A 19083-nucleotide genomic window follows, 5' to 3' on the forward strand; every position below is an offset into this window, starting at 1 on the left:
CAGGATGGGATTTGCCTTGGTCCTCAGCCTGGGTGATTGCTCTGGGCCCCTCTGAGGGCCAGCACCCATGCGAGCCCCCGTGTTAGAAACTGCACGCAGTGCTCCCTCCTGCCCAATGCTCCCCCAGGCTGGTCCTTGAGGCTCCTCAGAGGCTCTGAAGCCAATCCCTTCCAGGCCCAGGGGCCTTGAGCGGGCTTTTATCTCTGTATCAGAGTCCACGGTCCCATCCCTTCCTGTTCCAAAGGAGTCAGCTACACCCTCTGGAAAGGGTCATTGGAAAGGGCACTTCCCTTCCCCAGTATACAGGACCTTCAGACCGCAAAGGCTGGTCCTGTCCTTGAGAGAGCCCAGAACTTGGGGACAAAAATCATGCATTTCTGTGGGAAGGAGGAAATACAATTCTGTGCCCCTTTGCTACATGAGTTGGCCCAGGAAGAGACACGGCAGGAGCTTCTAAATTATTGTGCCTTTCTGATTGTGTCACAGGATCAGGAGATGTGTTTTTCTGCTCTTATCTTGCTTGGCAGTATTAAACACCACTGACATTTCCTGTTCCGCCCAGAGCTCTCTCCTCTGCAATTGTCTTTGCCCTGCCTAGTACACCTTCCCCTTCTCCTCTGGGACTCCTTTGCTGCCTCTATTCCTCTGGGTCCTGTCTTGAGCCACTTTTCCATTCCCACAGTGTTCACTTCCTGTGACCCCCCTCCAATGTGGATCTCCACCCATTTGCTTTGCTAATTCAGGGCCAGCACATCCAGCTTCTCTTGACACTGCCACCTCCAGGAGTTCTAACTCAGCCTGTCCTAAAAACAGAATCCCACATCCTGGAGTCAGTGCTCCCCATCCCTTTGGGCTGGGCCCAACCCTCGACCTTCCCCACTCCCTAAATTGCAGTCCTTGGCAGAGGGCCAACACAATACTGTAAAGCAATTATCCTCCAATAAAACAAACAACTAAAAATGTAGCTTTCAAATATGTTTTTTTCCACACAGAGCTCTTTACCTTGGCAAAGCCCTCCATTGTGTCCCAGAAGGTGCACTGCCAAAACCTCTGCCCAGAGTCCCTGCCCCACTTCTTGTCTTCCTCCAGCACATCCACCACTTGCCTGGGCCATTCAGGGCCCAAGTATGCATTTATTCCCTGGCTTCAACAGGCCCAGACTCCTTAGCAAGTCTGTCCTCATTTGTCGTCTACTCTCCAGCCGCCAGTCCCATTTCTTTCCATTCCCTTCTCACTTTCCCTTCGCATGAAACCACTCACCACCTATTCTGTGAAGCTACCTCTTCTCTGTGACTCTGTTTTTTCTCATACACTGTGGCCACTGAAATTTCTCCATTCATCACACATGTATACACTTTCCCTTATGATTTCTCCTCATCTAATAGCCCCCCCCCCCAATCCCTTCCCTTATGTGCACAGACTGGATTGCTGAGAAAGATAACCTAAAACTGCTGTGTTTTAAAGTCGCCTGGCTGAGGAGGGTGGGGGTAGGGAGACAGGGATCACCCCCCCCCCCCACTAGGTCTGTGCGTGCTGTGGGGAAGTGGAGAGCACCTCTGGTGGGACCCACTATGGGTTTGTCTTGCATCAGCAGGTGTGGAAAGGCTGTGGAAACGGTGGAGTGACAGGAATGGGTGCTTGTGGACAGCCTGAGTCTCCTTTGGCCATGTAAAGTATCTGGAATATTCCATGAGTCTGGAGTCAGCTGCAGCCATCTGTGTGGGGCCTGATCCAGGGTCCTCCTTGCTGAGATTGGAGGAGGGTTCTCTGCCATGGCACTGCTGACAGATGGGGGCTGGGGTATGGTTTTGTTGTGGGGGATTCCAGGCCTCTTTCCAAATTGTAACAACCTGAATGTCTCCAGACATGGCTGGATGGCCCCTGGAGGAAAGTCATCTTCTAGTTGAGATCCACTACACTAGAAGAATCAACTGTGGGAGTGAGGGGAAAGGGGAAAAGTTTTTGGCAAGGGAGCACTGAACAGAAAATGAATGGTATGTATCCTGAATTTGGCTGAAGAGTCATGAGGTTGGATTGAACATGCTAGGAAGGATGGAATGGGAACTTTACGTTGTGAAACAAATGCAACTTAGAATGAGGAAAAGTATGTCTGGTTATAAAATAGTTGCTTTTATGCTTCTGGGTGGGGGAGCTGATTTAATCTTGAGATGTCTTAAGGCCCTCCTTGATCCTCAGGCTTTCGGTGAGCCATCATCTCTGCCAGGAAGTCAGTTCTGACAGCTCAGCACCTGGCTGGGGGGTCCTCCTTGGTGCTGGAGCATGCCTCACTCTGTGCTCTGGGATAGTCTGTTTAACTCTCTGGCTCCTGTCTCCAGACTCTTAAATCATTTGGTGAACACAGGAACTTCATTCCAAATGTGGTTTGTGACACTGCTCCTTCTCTGAGTCTCTTGTTTTGTCCTACAGACTTTTTCTGAAAAGCAAAGCTGAGGGTGTCTCATGGTATCAAGGGTTTCCTGTGGCCGGCAGGATAGAATCCACACCTGAGAGCTGGACATAGATGTTGTATACAGTAGGCACTCATTAAATGTTGAATTAATGAGTAAGTGGGGGCTATGGAATCATAAATAGCTAATGTACTTGTGTACTGTGTTGGGGAGATTCCTGGCTCCCCATCACCTTCTGTTTTGCTTCTGCTCAAAGGAAGTGCCTGGAGGGGACACTACCTGGTCCCGCCCTCCCTCTGTACTGGCCACCACTCCTAACCTCCCTTGAGAGGGATGCCCCCCTCCCCTCCTCTTACACACTCACGTGGTTTGTCTTTACAATCCATCTAGCCATCCATCTACCTCTCATCAAGTGGCTGTGCCACTTGAAGCCCCTGGCCTGTGCCATTTTCATGGTTGCCTCTGCACACTTGTTCCCTCCCCGGTGATCTACTTGAGGAGCTTCTCTGCAGCCCTTGCTCAAGTACACATTGCCTCCTGCCGGCTTACTTCCCTGGGCTCCTGTGCTCGGGCTGGGAGAGCTACCCTCCTCTGACTCTTAGAGCCTCCTTCCTGTACCTCATTGCCTTCAAACACCAGGCCACTTTGTTTATTTGCTTGCCTTTCTCTCTAAACAGTGAACCTTGTGAAGGCAGGAACTGTCTTTTGTGGAATGGTTGCTGTCTTGCGTGTAGAAGGCCCTCGTAATGCTTGCTGAATGAATACATGTTGAATTGCAGATGGTTAATGCACAGCTTTCTTCAGTTTGGCAATAAGGAGTTCATGATCTGAGCCACAGTCAGCTCCTGGTCTTGTTTTTGCTGACTGTGTAGAGCTTCTCCATCTTTGGCTGCAAAGAATATAATCAATCTGATTTCGGTGTTGGCCATCTGGTGATGTCAATGTGTAGAGTCTTCTCTTGTGTTGTTGGAAGAGGGTGTTTGCTATGACCAGTGTGTTCTCTTGGCAAAACTCTATTAGCCTTTGCCCTGCTTCATTCTGTATTCCAAGGCCAAATTTGCCTGTTACTCCAGGCATTTCTTGACTTCCTACTTTTGCATTCCAGTCCCCTGTAATGAAAAGGACATCTTTTTTGGGTGTTAGTTCTAAAAGGTCTTGTAGGTCTTCATAGAACCGTTCAACTTCAGCTTCTTCAGCATTACTGGTTGGAGCGTAGACTTGGATTACTGTGATATTGAATGGTTTGCCTTGGAAATGAACAGAGATCATTCTGTTGTTTTTGAGATTGCATCCAAGTACTGCGTGTCGGACTCTTTTGTTGACCATGATGGCTACTCCATTTCTTCTAAGGTATTCCTGCCCACGGTAGTAGATATAGTGGTCATCTGAGTTAAATTCACCCATTCCAGTCCATTTTAGTTCGCTGATTCCTAGAATGTCGACATTCACTCTTGCCATCTCTTGTTTGACCACTTCCAATTTGCCTTGATTCATGGACCTAACATTCCAGGTTCCTATGCAATATTGCTCTTTACAGCATCGGACCTTGCTTCTATCACCAGTCACATCCACAACTGGGTATTGCTTTTGCCTTGGCTCCATCCCTTCATTCTTTCTGGAGTTATTTCTCCACTGATCTCCAGTAGCATATTGGGCACCTACTGACCTGGGGAGTTCCTCTTTCAGTATCTATCATTTTGCCTTTTCATACTGTTCATGGGGTTCTCAAGGCAAGAATACTGAAGTGGTTTGCCATTCTCTTCTCCAGTGGACCACATTCTGTCATTGCCAAATTCAGACTTAAATTGAAGAAAGTAGGGAAAACCACTAGACCATTCAGGTATGACCTAAATCAAATCCCTTATGATTATACAGTGGAAGTGAGAAATAGATTTAAGGGACTAAATTTGATAGAGTGCCTGATGAACTATGGACGGAGGTTCGTGACATTGTACAGGAGACAGGGATCAAGACCATCCCCATGGAAAAGAAATGCAAAAAAGCAAAATGGCTGTCTGGGGAGGCCTTACAAATAGCTGTGAAAAGAAGAAAAGAGAAAAGCATAGGAGAAAAGGAAAGATATAAGCATCTGAATGCAGAGTTCCAAAGAATAGCAAGAAGAGATAAGAAAGCCTTCCTCAGTGATCAATGCAAAAAAACAGAAGAAAACAACAGAATGGGAAAGATTAGAGATCTCTTCAAGAAAATTAGAGGTACCAAGGGAACATTTCATGCAAAGATGGGCTTGATAAAGGACAGAAATGGTATGGACTTAACAGAAGCAGAAGATATTAAGAAGAGGTGGCAAGGATACACAGAAGAACTGTACAAAAAGATCTTCACGATCCAGATAATCACGATGGTGTGATCACTCACCTAGAGCCAGACATCCTGGAATGTGAAGTCAAGTGGGCCTTAGAAAGCATCACTACGAACAAAGCTAGTGGAGGTGATGGAATTCCAGTTGAGTTATTCCAGATCCTGAAAGATGATGCTGTGAAAGTGCCACACTCAATATGCCAGCAAATTTGGAAAACTCAACAGTGGCCACAGGACTGGAAAAGGTCAGTTTAACTACTGCACAATTGCACTCATCTCACACGCTAGTAAAGTAATGCTCAAAATTCTCCAAGCCAGGCTTCAGCAATATGTGAACCGTGAACTTCCTGATGTTCAAGCTGGTTTTAGAAAAGACAGAGGAATCAGAGATCAAATTGCCAACATCCAGTGGATCATGGAAAAAGCAAGAGAGTTCCAGAAAAATATGTATTTCTGCTTTATTGACTATGCCAAAGCCTTTGACTGTGTGGATCACAATAAACTGTGGGAAATTCTGAAAGAGATGGGAATGCCAGACCACCTGACCAGTCTCTTGAGAAACCTATATGCAGGTCAGGAAGCAAGAGTTAGAACTGGACATGGAACAACAGACTGGTTCCAAATAGGAAAAGGAGTACGTCAAGGCTGTATATTGTCACCCTGCTTATTTAACTTCTATGCAGAGTATATCATGAGAAAAGCGGGGCTGGAAGAAGCACAAGCTGGAATCAAGATTACCGGGAGAAATATCAGTAACCTCAGATATGCAGATGACACCACCCTTATGGCAGAAAGTGAAGAGGAACTAAAAAGCCTCTTGATGAAAGTGAAAGGGGAGAGTGGCTTAAAGCTCAACATTCAGAAAATGAAGATCATGGCATCTGGTCCCATCACTTCATGGGAAATAGAGGAGGATACAGTGGAAACAGTGTCAGACTTTATTTTTCTGGGCTCCAAAATCACTGCAGATGGTGACTGCAGCCAGGAAATGAAAAGACGCTTACACCTTGGAAGGAAAGTTATGACCAACCTAGATAGCATATTCAAAAGCAGAGACATTACTTTGGCAACAAAGGTCCATCTAGTCAAGGCTATGGTTTTTCCTGTGGTCATGTATGGATGTGAGAGTTGGACTGTGAAGAAAGCTGAGCGCCGAAGAATTGATGCTTTTGAACTGTGGTGTTGGAGAAGACTCTTGAGAGTCCCTTGGACTGCAAGGAGATCCAACCAGTCCATTCTGAAGGAGATCAGTCCTGGGTGTTCTCTGGAAGGAATGATGCTAAAGCTTAAACTCCAGTACTTTGGCCACCTGATGTGAAGAGTTGACTCATTGGAAAAGACTCTAATGCTGGGAGGGGTTGGGGGCAGGAGGAGAAGTGGATGACAGAGGATGAGATGGCTGGATGGCATCACTGACTCAATGGACGTGAGTTTGAGTGAACTCCGGGAGTTGGTAATGGACAGGGAGGCCTGGCATGCTGCGATTCATGGGGTCTCAAAGAGTTGGACACGACTGAGCAGCTGAACTGAACTGAATGCACAGCTGAATGGTACTAGGGTGACTCCCCTCGTTTCCCATTTCCCCAGGTTTCTGGTTCTGGCCCAAGGAAGGCAGAGCCTCTGCCCATGTCCCTTTTCCCTGTCAGTGGAGGGCCAGTGTTGTCCCTTTCTCTCACCCCTGATTGTCCCAGCTTCTTCGGGAGGAGTGTGGGCTGGGGGGGGGGGGTCTCTTGATTGCAGTTTTTTCCTACTGCTACACCTTGGGGTGAGGGTCCTGGATCTTCATGAGGACAGTGGTGAGAAACCCCATTGCCTTCCTGCCTAAGCCATATCTGCCCATGTTACTTTGCCAGGACTCATTGACTATTATCTAGTTCTGATTCTCCTTGTGTATAAGCTTCTGTCAGAATCCCAGAAATAGGGGAGAGGAAATGACCTGTCATCCACATCCCCATCTCTCACTTTGGTTTGAGCCATAGGGTTTGGATCCAGCCGGAAACCTGATCAGATTCGTTATCCTTAAAAGACTTTTCAGAGGAGATCCGTGAGGTCGAATGGATTGAACATACTGCCACAAAGTTGGGAGGCCCTTTCTGTCTATTACTCTAAACCCTTGGTGTTTGATTTCACACCCAAAGAGCCCTCTCAGGTGTGCAGTGCTTCTGTTCCCCTGCAGAAAGCAACCTGGATCACCCACCATGGTGAAGAGCATTCTTTGCGGGAGTGGGATTCTAATCTAGAGAGCAAATAGCTATTATTAGGAAAGTAGCCCCGGAGAAGGCAATGGCACCCCACTCCAGTACTCTTGCCTGGAAAATCCCATGGACGGAGGAGCCTGGTGGCCTGCAGTCCATGGGGTCGCGAGGAGTCGGACAAGACTGAGCGACTTCACTTTCACTTTTCACTTTCCTGCATTGGAGAAGGAAATGGCAATCCACTCCAGTGTTCTTGCCTGGAGAATCTCGGGGACGGGGGAGCCTGGTGGGCTGCCGTCTATGGAGTTGCACAGAGTTGGACATGACTGAAGTGACTTAGCAGCAGCAGCAGGAAAGTAGCCCACAGTTACAAGAGGTTCCTTCTGTGTGCCAGGTGCTACATTAAGTGGTTAGCATGCAGTTTCTGTTTAATCTTCTGAACCAATCTATAGGGAAGGTATTGTTATTAGGCCCATATTACAGATGAAGACAGTGAAGCTTGGAAACATTTAGTAATGTGCTTGAGAATTTAAACATAGAATCCTTGATGCCAGAGTCCAAGTAATACCGATATATATCAGTATCTATTGTATGCCAGACTTGTACTGTCCATTAATGTAGTATTGGCCATTAGTTCAGTTCAGTTCAGTTGCTCAGTTGTGTCTGACTCTTTGTGACCCCATGGACTGCAGCACATCAGGCTTCCCTGTCCATAACCAACTGTCCATCACCCTGTCCAACTCCGGGAGCCTACTCAAACTCATGTCCATTGAGTCCGTGATGCCATCCAACCATTTCATCCTCTGTTGTCCCCTTCTCCTCCTGCCTTCAATCTTTCCCAGCATCAGGGTCTTTTCAAATGAGTCAGTTCTTTGCATCAGGTGGCCAAAGTACTGGAGCTTCAGCTTCAGTGTCAGTCCTTCCAATGAATATTCAGGACTGATCTCCTTTAGGATGGACTGGTTGGATCTCCTTGCAGTCCAAGGGACTCTGAAGAGTCTTCTCCAACACCACAGTTCAAAAGCATCAATTCTTTGGCACTCAGCTTTCTGTATGGCCCAGCTCTCACATTCATACATGACCACTGGAAAAACCATAACTTTAACTAGAGGGACCTTTGTTGGCAAAGTAATATCTCTGCTTTTTAATATGCTGTCTAGGTTGGTCATAACTTTTCTTCCAAGGAGCAAGCATCTTTTAATTTCATGGCTGCAATCACCATCTGCAGTGATTTTGGAGCCCAAGAAAATAAAGTCTGTCACTGTTTCCATTATTTTCCCAACATTTGCCATATTAAAAAATTAATTAATTGAAATAAAAAGCCTAGTTCCACATTCGCATTAGCCACATTTTGCACTGGTCTGGTGGCCACTGTTTTGAACAATGCAAATACAGAGCATTTCCATCATTACAGAAAATGCTACTGCACAGTGCTGGTCTAGACACTATATTCCAGCATAATTCCCAGTGGATATTAATAGTACACCAAATTATAGGAAAGGAATCTGACATCCAGAGTCTTTAAGTCACTTATGCAAACTCCCATAATAGTATTGAGGCTGAGCTGAAGTCAGTCTGATTTTTAAATACCTATTCTTTCATCTACCAGGCTCTTCTTTGTACCCTGCACAAAGGAGAGAGTTAACCAGTGAACAGAGCCCTGATTTGATCATATGTTGGAAAATGTTTTAATTTTCTTAAAAGGGATTTTTGAAGAATATTAGCTAAGTGGTAGTAAACATAAGTAGAGCAATTTGAGACTAAATAGGAGCAATGATCTTCTAAAACTTTATTTCTCCGCAGAATTTTCATTGTCGTATGCAGGGTTGACCAGGACTCCCAGAGTTATCCAGTTCTTTAGGGATGATGGTTTTCGCTGGACTTGGTTAAAGGTGGGGCTTACTGAAGGGAGACGGAAACAGTGGGGGCAAAATTCTTTTACCTAAGGAAGCAAAATCTATATTCACTTCCAAACCATCTCAGACAGACCTTGATGTGTTCTTTATTGAATTTGAAGCCGCCAAGCTCAGCATGGGCGCCAGACATCCCACTTTTATTTACTTTTCACTTGGAACAGACAGGTCAAAACACAATCCAAAACCAGAAATGAAAGCAAAATATTTGGAGCCTGGAATACAGAATATTTTTATATTGCCAATTAAGTCTAGATTTACATGCTTTTAAAATCAGCCTAGGGGAAGGCAGAGTCAGTGTTCTGTTATGAAAATGGAAAGATCTGAGTCCAGACTCTCCTGGGCCCACAAGTCGCCCACTCTGAGGCTGGGCAGCATCCTGTCCAGATGGCAGTCCTCCCTGAACCTGCTTTCAGTTCAACCGGCTGTAAGCAAGTGGTGTTCAAACTTGTGGCAGCACTTAGAATCACCTGGGGAATTTCTGAAAGTCAGAACCACAGGCTGCATCACAGACTTCAAATCTGAATCCCAGAAATTGGCCAGATCTGCAGAGATTGGTTCTGGGCAGCTGGGACCTTCACTACAGGCATCAGTGAAAGTTGCTCAGTCGTGTCTGACTCTTTGCGACCCCATGGACTACAGCCCGCCAGGCTCCTCTGTCCATGGGATTCTCCAAGCAACAGTACGGGAGTGCGTTGCCATTCCATCAGTGAGGCCTCCACTGATGCTCCACTTGTTCTTCACAAATAACGAGTAGTGCATCATCCACCCCGACCTGTTGTGGTGATAATTCTTGTACACAACAGCTGTGGTGCCAGCAGAGACAGACATGAAATAGCTGAGTATAAAAATGCCCCGTCTGCATCTCTCTGATCAAGGATGGCTGCTGGCCACACTTGTTAATTTGCTAAGTGACCACAGGAGGGCAGTACAGCACAAGGTTCTTAATGGCTTTGCATTTAATTTGAAAACGACATATAAGCTGTGCTTTAAAAAAATAGTTGCCACTTTATAAGAGACAAACATAAGTTGCTGAAGCATGACAGAATCAAAGTGACACAGAACTTATTCTCAAAGTAGTAACAGTATGGAGCCAAATGTAAGAGTTACAAAAATGCTTACAATAAATTAAGGAAAATGAAAAGTGTGGCATAGACATATACATAATGTAAAATATTAAAGTTTGACAGTATTTTAGAAAAATACAAGCAAGATTTTTATAGTGAAGTTTATTTAATTGTTCAGGACCTATGGAAAATGCCTCTTTCTGCCTCTTCTGTCTACCCTCACCCCAAGGGTTATATAGATGCTCTGCACAAACCCTGAACTGCTGGTAAAGGATATGCTTCAAGCTATGAGCCAGAGCAGTTAGGAAGTTCAGGAGTTGTTCTCTGGCTCACATCTCACTTCAGTGGTAAGTCTCCTGCCTTCATAAGAAGGGTTAATACTTGGACATCTATGTTCATGTGGGGGAATCTGTCCTTTGATTTTAAAGTAAATGACATTAATTTAGTCACTAGAAATACCAACGCATTTAATTTAGTGAGAGCTGCTGCTACTGAGAACCCTTGTAATACAGATGTCAGCAGAACCCTAATTTATGAATTTGCACATTATTCCTCCCTCTAAGGACATTCACCTTTTCTTTGACTTTCTCCATGGCATGTACGAAACCCCCTCCTTGACAGGGCTTCTGGGTTGAGGCATTGAGATAAGTCAGAGCCTGTGGGCCACAATGAATTAACATTCATTTATGATCTAAACAATGGGCAAAAAGTGGGCAGTGAAGGGGCCTGCAGAGCCAGGGGTGTGGAGGATCCAGGCAAATGAGTGGTGAGGAGTACACATGATGGGGGACAAGATGCACCCTGGGAAGGCCACAGACACATTGGGTAGCTTTTCTTCATGTTGACATTGGACTTGTTTTATTTAGCAGGAAAGAGGATGAGCAGTACATGTGTATCAGTCATAAAACTGACATCTTCCAAACTCCCTATGAAGCCACCTTCATCTTACAGGGGAGGCCTCCTTTCTCCCTGGTCCTTCCCTCTGCTTTAACCCCAGCCCCTCCCACCTGACCTCAGTTCATGCCTCCTTGTGCCCTGTGAGATGGAAGGCAGTCCTTCAGGATTGTTAGGGAGAAGCTGTCCTTGTCACAGACCTCCAAGTTAGAATGGCAACCGACGCTAGAGTGTGCTTGGAAGAGGAGAGGGAAGCAGGGGGAAAACTGTGTGAATGTGCCCAGGTAGGTCACCTCTACCTGGAGCACCTGTCCTCCTTCGCGGAAGGAGGCACGTGCACAGAAGTCTATGTGAACACTGTTGCCATCACTGCAATGGCAGCCAGGTTTTGGGGAGAGATTGTCAAATGAAACAAAAGCAATCTTTATAGCCACCGATGACCTTTTTCTGTATCATGTGTCTGCAACACAAGATTACAGATGAATGACCAAGTTACAACATTATGTTTTTTCCATTGTCCAACCTAGACAGCTAACGTGTTGAATCACACATTGATTTTCTCTGAAGAATCATGTCAATTCTTTTGCTTGAGTAGAGAATTAAGTTTGAAATTTAAAAGTTTTCGGGGTCAGTTGCTCAGGATCTCCACTCTGAGAGATAGCGTCTTTAAAAACAAATTATTCTGGCAATTTTACCCAGTGAGAGGGTCAACTTTAAAAAACAATTAGAAAAAGTAATCCTCAATATGTGTGTTTGTATGTGTGTGAAATTTTCCAAATAAGCTACTTAAAAAGTTCTCTCACAATTTTATGTGCAGTATTCTAAATGTACATTGGCTGAAAGAACAAGAATACAGTCAATTATTTTTTAGAGTTTTTATTAGATGCATATTTTCTTTCAAGCAACTTGTAACTGTCTATATACATAATAATGTCATATATATGTATATGTGTGTGTGTGTGTATATATATATGTCAGAATGTTTGAACTGACCCAGAGACGAGGCTCATATGCCACGTGTATACTCTCAACAACTTTAAGAGCAAGACAAAAGACCCTTCCAGTCACTTCCTATTGACAGCCACAACCCTCAAGTTTCACACTTTAGAGCTGGAGAAAAATCAGTAGTACTTCTTATTCTGACATCTTAATCTCTTGAGAGGTTCTCATACCTTTGTGTTTTCCCACCTAATCTTTACAGTGGTGGTCTTAGCTACCCCTGGACTCAAAACAGTCTTAGGCATATACAAAATAATAATATAACTAGCAAACTGCAAAAATCCCACACAGTTCTTCCTTTGAAAGAAGTCTCTTAGTGTTTGGATAAGGTTTGTTCAGAAATGCATCTGGAATGTGTATCTCTAGCCCCCACATTCAGGTTGAAGCACAGAGGTTGGTAAATTGTGTATTCTGTGGTTTAAAAAGCTTGAAGCGACCTGTTTCCAAATGAGTGTGTCCTTCTTCCCTTTATCTATTGATAGCAGTCATTTAGGCTTCCCTCAGCTCTTCCGGGCCTCTTTACTCAGTGCTTATAAAGCTTTGGATTTTTGTTAACTATGTAATCAGTACCACCCAAATGTCATATCTGACCTGGAAGTGTTTCTGGACCTCAGACTCGTGCATTTGTAAATCTAGTATTTCAGAGCCACCTGGGGATGCCTCATGGTTTGAGCCAGGATGGAAGGACTGCTCTGGTGGCTGGAGCAGTCAACGGCAGACAGCCCAGGGTCTGTCTGCCTAGGGTGGTGTTCAGCTTACAAAACTGGACCCTTTCTCTTCCACCAACCCCTGTTTTGACCTAAACCTCCTTCTCCTCCCATGCTTGATGTCTCTTTTAGGGCAGTTCTGATGCTTGCCTCAAATCTAGGGAGTCTCTGATTCCTCTCTGCCCTTCACTGCCAAGCCAAATCCACCCCAAATTCTGCTGACTCTCATCCTCAGTGCTGTGAGGAGGTATCCATCCTTCCCATCTCTGGCTTCAACTTTAGTGGAGCCTCCTCACTTGATCACATTGTTGCTGGTCTCCTTGACCTGAATGCTCACCTTTCCAGGCCATCCTTTGGTTATGGAATGAGCCTTCTGCAACACTGGCCAGGGCTCCCCACTCTGCTCTCAGACTTTGATGAGCAATGCCATCCAGTTTTCTCATGCGCCAGCCTCATTTTTCGTCCCAGGAGTTCCCCCAGCCAGTGCCTGTCTCCCCACAGCCAAGTTTTGCCTGCATCCTGGAGCTCAGCTTCCTTCTCCACCAACAGACCATTGACCTCCAGTCCTTTTTCTGTGAAGAAGCCTTCCCAGCTCTCAGCAGACCACAGGGCTCTTCTTTGGCATCAGTGTCTGTGGAACTTATTAATATACCTTTTGGGGGAGATCCCACATGGAAGATGTCATTCCTTATCTGATCACTGGCATGTCTTTTCTCTCCATGGCAAGAGAAGGACCTATTTTAATCACATTTGCAACCTGGCTATGGCCCTACCCAGATAAGAAACTATACAATACTTTCCTCAGTTCATTTTGTTGTTCCTGTTCAGGTAACCAAACTCAGGAATTAACAATTCTCTGAGAAGTTTTTTTTTTTTTTTTTTTTTTAAGACATTGAACCTTTTGTAGTGAGGGGAGAGCTTGCCAATAAATTGTATGTGGAGGGGGATGGTGAGAAGATTGCTATTTCATCAGCATGTTTTGGTTTGGCTTTCTAGAATTGATGGACTTGAAATATCTAATATATTTAGAACTGATGCCAAACTGACGGATGAAGTCTTAAATCCTTGTTGACAGTAATTTCCTCTTGAAAAGAACTACTCCCCCACAGTTTGCAGATATAAACTGAGTCAGATCACAAGCCAACAGAGATTTCCTGTTCTCCTGTGGATCGTGTATAAACGGAGCTTACTCGCTCTGGAGCCTCTCCCTGGAAGACTGGACAGCCTTTGCAGAAGCGGCTGGCGAAGTACTTTCGGAAGAACCGTAAGAGATAGTTTCGGAACTTCTCCCCCACGAAGGCGTAGATGATGGGGTTGATGCAGCAGTGCGTCATCCCCAGGGTCTCTGTCACCTGCATGGCTTGGTCCAGCCTGTTAGAGCCACTGCAGTTATTCAAGCCAAAGAATTCCTGGAAGGTGCTCAGGAGAAGGACGATGTTGTAGGGAGCCCAGAAGAGAAAGTAGACAATCATGATCACGAAGATGAGCCTCACAGCCTTGTGCTTCTTCTTCTCGTTGCGACACCGGAGCAGGGTTTTTATGATTCCCGAATAGCAGACGATCATGACAAGCAGTGGCAGCACCAGCCCCAAGATGACTATCTTTAAAGTTTGGAAATTCTTCCAGAAATGATACTGACTGGATGGGAAATGTGGGCTGCATGTATGACGAGAGCCTTCTTTTTGGGATTTGGTAAAGATAATTCCTGGGAGAGAGGCAAACACAGCCACCACCCAGGTGACCACACTTGTCGCCACCCCAAAGGTGACTGTTCTGGCTTTTAAAGCAAACACAGCATGGACGATAGCCAGGTACCTATCGATTGTCAAGAGGATGATGAAGAAGATTCCACCAAAATAACCAATGAAATAGAACCCTGTGAATAACTGGCACGTTGTATTTCCAAAGACCCACTGGTCTGCAGCATAGTGAGCCCAGAATGGGATGGTGATGATGAAAAGTAGGTCAGAGATGGCCAAGTTGAGCAGATAGATGTCAGTCATGCTCTTCAGCTTTTTGCAGTTTATCAGGATGAGGACAACCAGCATGTTACCCACAAAACCAAAGATGAATACCAGCGAGTAGAGTGGGGGCAAGAGGCGGGCTGCAATTTGCCTCACGTTGAGTTTTTGGCATGGCTCTGACATCCCATAATCAATGTCATAGAGGGGAGTTGATGTTTGATAATCCATTTTGCTTGAGTCTGTAAATAAAGAAAAGCTCTTTTATAAAGTCCTAGAATGTCCTTAGCAGTCCATCATGAATGCAAACCATTTTACATACTAAAGTAGGTTTTAAAAATTGATACATAGATTTCTACATTTAACTGAAGTCCCTTTTTTGGTCAAACAATGAACTTTTTATATTAGTTTGCTCCTAGCTTCTCTGCTTTGGGTTTCCGTGGTGGCTCAGATGGTAAAGAATCTGCCTGCAATGCAGGAGACCTGGGTTCGATCCCAGGGTTGGGAAGATCTCCTGGAGGAGGAAATGGCAACCCACTCCAGTATTCTTGCCTGGAGAATTCCATGGTCAGAGGAGCCTGGTGGGCTACAATTCATGGGATCAAAAAAGTCAGACACGACTGAGCGACTAACACTCTGTTTACTAGACGGAGAGCATCAGCCCTCTCACCAAATAAAATTGGGTGTTGCGTGGCCACGTGCAGTGAATGAAGCTGTGATAACAATGTCCAGAGACTGGGTCAGGGACTGTCCAACCGTGTCTGTTCTTAAGCTGTCATTCCCCGGAGTTAGCTTACACATAGCATCATTAGGAGCTTGCTGGTGGTAATGAACAGTTCTCAAGGGCACTCTGCCTACCAAGCACTGTTCTAAGCTTCACTTCATTCATTCAGTTAATCCTCAAGGTGACTTAGTGAGGCAGGTCAGGTTTATTGTCCCCGTTTTGCAAATAAGAACCTCGGAGCACAGAGAAGATGAGTAACTTCCCCAAAGACCCACAGGGAGTAAGCAACTAATTCTGAAGGCAGGCAGTGCACACTGTAACTCTTATCTGCTACAGTCCCTGTCTTTCACTCCTTGGTGAGAGAACTACAAGCAGGATTGTCAGCCTAGAGCCTTGATGTAGTCAAAATGAAACAGACTGGTGCCCAAGTCCCTGGAGAAGGTCATAGGAGCCAGTAGCCAGTTGTCAAGTCCCGATTGCCATTCTCACATTTTCTCTGAAGTTTGTGTTTGTAGTTTCTGAGCTGCTATGATTAAGGACCCCGTCCCCTAATACATAAGAAATGGTCAAGTGGACAGTGTTTCATCTCCTAGCATGCGTCCTGTGTTAGCTTAGTTCCTTCACAACCCACTAACTTGCCTGGTCTATTTAGGTCCCACTGCTTGACTGAGAATTTTCTTTAATTAGTCCCTGTGAGACTCCAGCTCCCAGTACCTCAGATTGAGCAGCTGGGAAAAGCACACAGAAAAATCTCACCTTTAAATTCTGAGCCAGAAAAAGAATCAACTAGATGTCAATGAAAATTGATTTGATGTTTATAACTTGTTACCAATCTGGACAATTTTCAGGCTTCCTTCTTTTCCTGGCAGAAATAAAAGGAAACTTAGACGCAGCCTCTGGTCAGGCACATGTTCAGGGGCGTCCTGCTGAGGAGCTTTTATTTCTCCTAACCAAAAGGGAATGTCTGTCAAAGTTTTGGCCAGTAATTATTCTCTGAAAATATCTTTCTTTTGAAAGGTGAAGGCTTTTTATAGTCTTTCATTCATAATCCTGTTTTGTATCTTTGATGTTATCACAGTCTGAAACTGATTCTAAACTCTAACTTTTTCCTTACTTAAAGATTATATTTTAAGATAGTTCAGTGAGCACCTGGTGTATTTCTGATGTTTTCTATGGTTTCCTGTAAAGGCTTTTACTCATCACTCAAGCTGCGCTAAGAAATAGGCAAAGTTAGCTGAGAGACGACTTACCGAGAGAGATTCTCGTAGGGGAACGGATGTCTCAGCTCCTCTGACCAGCTGAGCTGTGCAAGTCAAACATATAGACAGCATAAAAGTAGGAAATGCACAGTTTCTTCTGAGTTGGGGGCGGAGTTTTACTGAATAAGTATCTGGCCGTGCAAAAAATCATCAAAGAACAGTCCTTTTTTTTTTTTTCTTAAATTGAGCTTAAAATAGACTAGAAAATAGATCTCTAATCTGAAACTTTATTCATGGGTTTCCCTGATTATGCAATTTCTTTTTGCTTCTTAGTTCACCCAACTACCCAAATGGTTAGAAAAAAGAAGGAATTAAAGGATATTAGAACTAGAACATTCATAAGCATCTAGTCAAAGGGCCATGTTTTACTGAAAGAAACTGCTGTCCAAGAGACAAATGATTTGTACTAGACTGCAGGGCTTATCAATGGGGAGGCTCAGAGGGTGAGAGATTCTGACCCACTTGCTATTTGTCTTCCACAGAAGCCAACTGAAACTGACTTTAAAGTGGGGGGAACATCTCACATTGACCCTGTGATCCCCCATAAAGCTGGGCTTCCCAGCTGGCTCAGTGGTGAAGAACCTGTTTGCTGACACAGGAGATGTGGGTTTGATCACTGGGTTGGAAACATCGCCTGGAGGAGGAAATGGCAAACCACTTCAGTATTCTTGCCTGGAAAATCCATGGATGGAGGAGCCTGGTGGGCTACACACAGTCCCTGGGTTTGTAAGAAATCTGACACAACTGAGGGACTGAGCGTGCATGCCCCCCACTTGTTCACTCCCTCACTACCCCCTTTCCTCCCACAACTCACACACATACACTCACCACCCAATACTATTTTCCTCTGCAAACTAAAATAGCTGATTGCTTAAGGGTTTTTACTGTACGTTCACCTGTGAGCTGAACGTGTTGCCCATCTTTCTCCAGATCAAGTACCTTTGGGGCACGTCATTATAAAATGTTAGCCTCCTTGTTCACCATTTTGCAGCCCTCCAAGGCAGCCCATGTTTGTGGGTAGCTGTACTGTGCCAGGGACATAGGTAGCAGAGTCCCACACTCCAAGGATACAGTCTATCTGGAATTTCTTTGAGAATTTTTCAACATGAAACAGGCAGCAAGTGGCAGAAGAAAAGGGTCAAGTTCAGGATTCTATTTCAATATCTCCAGTCACCCCAGGCTTCCTTGGTGGTTGGTTACTTATCTAAAAACCTCAATTGTTGACAACAGAACTGAGAACATAGAACAGAACTGAGAGCCAGCCCTGAGCCACAGGAGGGCCCTCTGCGTGCTTTTGTTTCCTCCACCACAGGCTAAGAAACACACGCCAACACGGACTTGTGATCTGAGAAGACCCCAGACCTGCTGAAGTGGCCTCTGCAGTCAGTTGCCTGAACTCAAGGCCTGGCCCTACCCTCAGCTTTCTCATTTGTGGAATGGGCTGAATAATGGTAGTTGCTCCTTGGGTTTGTTGGGAGGATTGGTTGAGACATCCAAGTTGAGAATGTAGCATATAATATATACTAAAAAAAAATCAGACTCGTACTCATTCAGTGATTCTTAGAGAGATTTATTATATAAAATTCTAATAAAATTGGTTTCCTGGGGTCCTTGTCAGCAAGGCAGAGCTGAAAGGGAGAAGCTAATGGCTGGTGCTCCAGAGTAGGGGGTTATGACTGCTGGGGAAAGCCAGAATAGGGCAGAAAGAACCAGCAACTGGCAATCAAAACCAGGGCAATGAATCATGAAAAAAGTGTTCAAATTCACGCTGTATGTGGATTCAGGAGACAGCAGTCGAGAACTGGAGTCCAGCCACTAGGCTGGGCTTGCTGCTAAGTCACTTCAGTTGTGTACGACTCTGTGTGACCCCATAGACGGCAGCCCACCAAGCTGCCCCGTCCCTGGGATTCTCCAGGCAAGAACACTGGAGTGGGTTGCCATTTCCTTCTCTAATTCATGAAAGTGAAAAGTGAAAGTGAAGTCGCTCAGTCGTATCCAACTCTTAGCGACCCCATGGACTGCAGCCTACCATGCTCCTCCATCCATGGGATTTTCCAGGCAAGAGTACTGGAGTGGGGTGCCATTGCCTTCTCCAGGCTGGGCTCAATCCTCAGCTTTACTGTTTACCACTTGATTTGTACAAGTTTCCGAAGCTTTCCAGATCTTAGTTTTCTTATCTGTAAAATGAAGGCAAAAAAACCCCAATCACAAATGTGCTTGACAGATGTGTGGTCAAGATCAAATGACAGAACAAGTGTAGAGCCTTTTGTTGGTATTGGCTCTCTGTGGGCTAGTTAAGTGGTGTCGTACAAAGTATGCTTGAGAAAGCATTTGCAAAATGGGTAGCAAATAAATTAATACAAAATTTCACAGGAAACAGGGAATATAATTTGTCTCAATGAAGAGACCCTTGTGTGTTCACTGGTAATACACTGGGTAGAACTCTTAGATGCTGCAGGACAAACATAATGTGTCTGTGTGTGGCTTTGGTTGCTTTGTACTTTACCACATGGACCTGGGGTTTGTCTGCCCTGTCTTCTGCGGGTTGTCATTGGGGTGGTTGTAGACTTGAGGGAACGCTTACCCCCAGAGGGCAGTGTAGAGTAGTGAAGCAGGCTCAGAGTCACCCAGACTGTG

General features: G+C 45.1%; 1 protein-coding gene across 1 annotated transcript; it reads right to left on the minus strand.

The window, feature by feature from the left end:
• Window positions 1–11656: 11656 nt before the first annotated feature.
• CCR5 (C-C motif chemokine receptor 5) lies at window positions 11657–16537 on the minus strand. The gene is made up of 2 exons (XM_061397025.1): window positions 16438–16537; window positions 11657–14705 (listed from the first exon to the last, which is right to left on the minus strand). Exon 2 carries the CDS (start codon window positions 14692–14694, stop codon window positions 13636–13638), a length of 1059 nt encoding a protein of 352 aa, XP_061253009.1. The 5' UTR covers window positions 14695–14705; window positions 16438–16537; the 3' UTR covers window positions 11657–13635.
• Window positions 16538–19083: the final 2546 nt, after the last annotated feature.

This window comes from Bos javanicus, chromosome 22 (genome assembly GCF_032452875.1).
Source record: "Bos javanicus breed banteng chromosome 22, ARS-OSU_banteng_1.0, whole genome shotgun sequence".
Classification (NCBI taxonomy): Eukaryota; Metazoa; Chordata; class Mammalia; order Artiodactyla; family Bovidae; genus Bos; species Bos javanicus.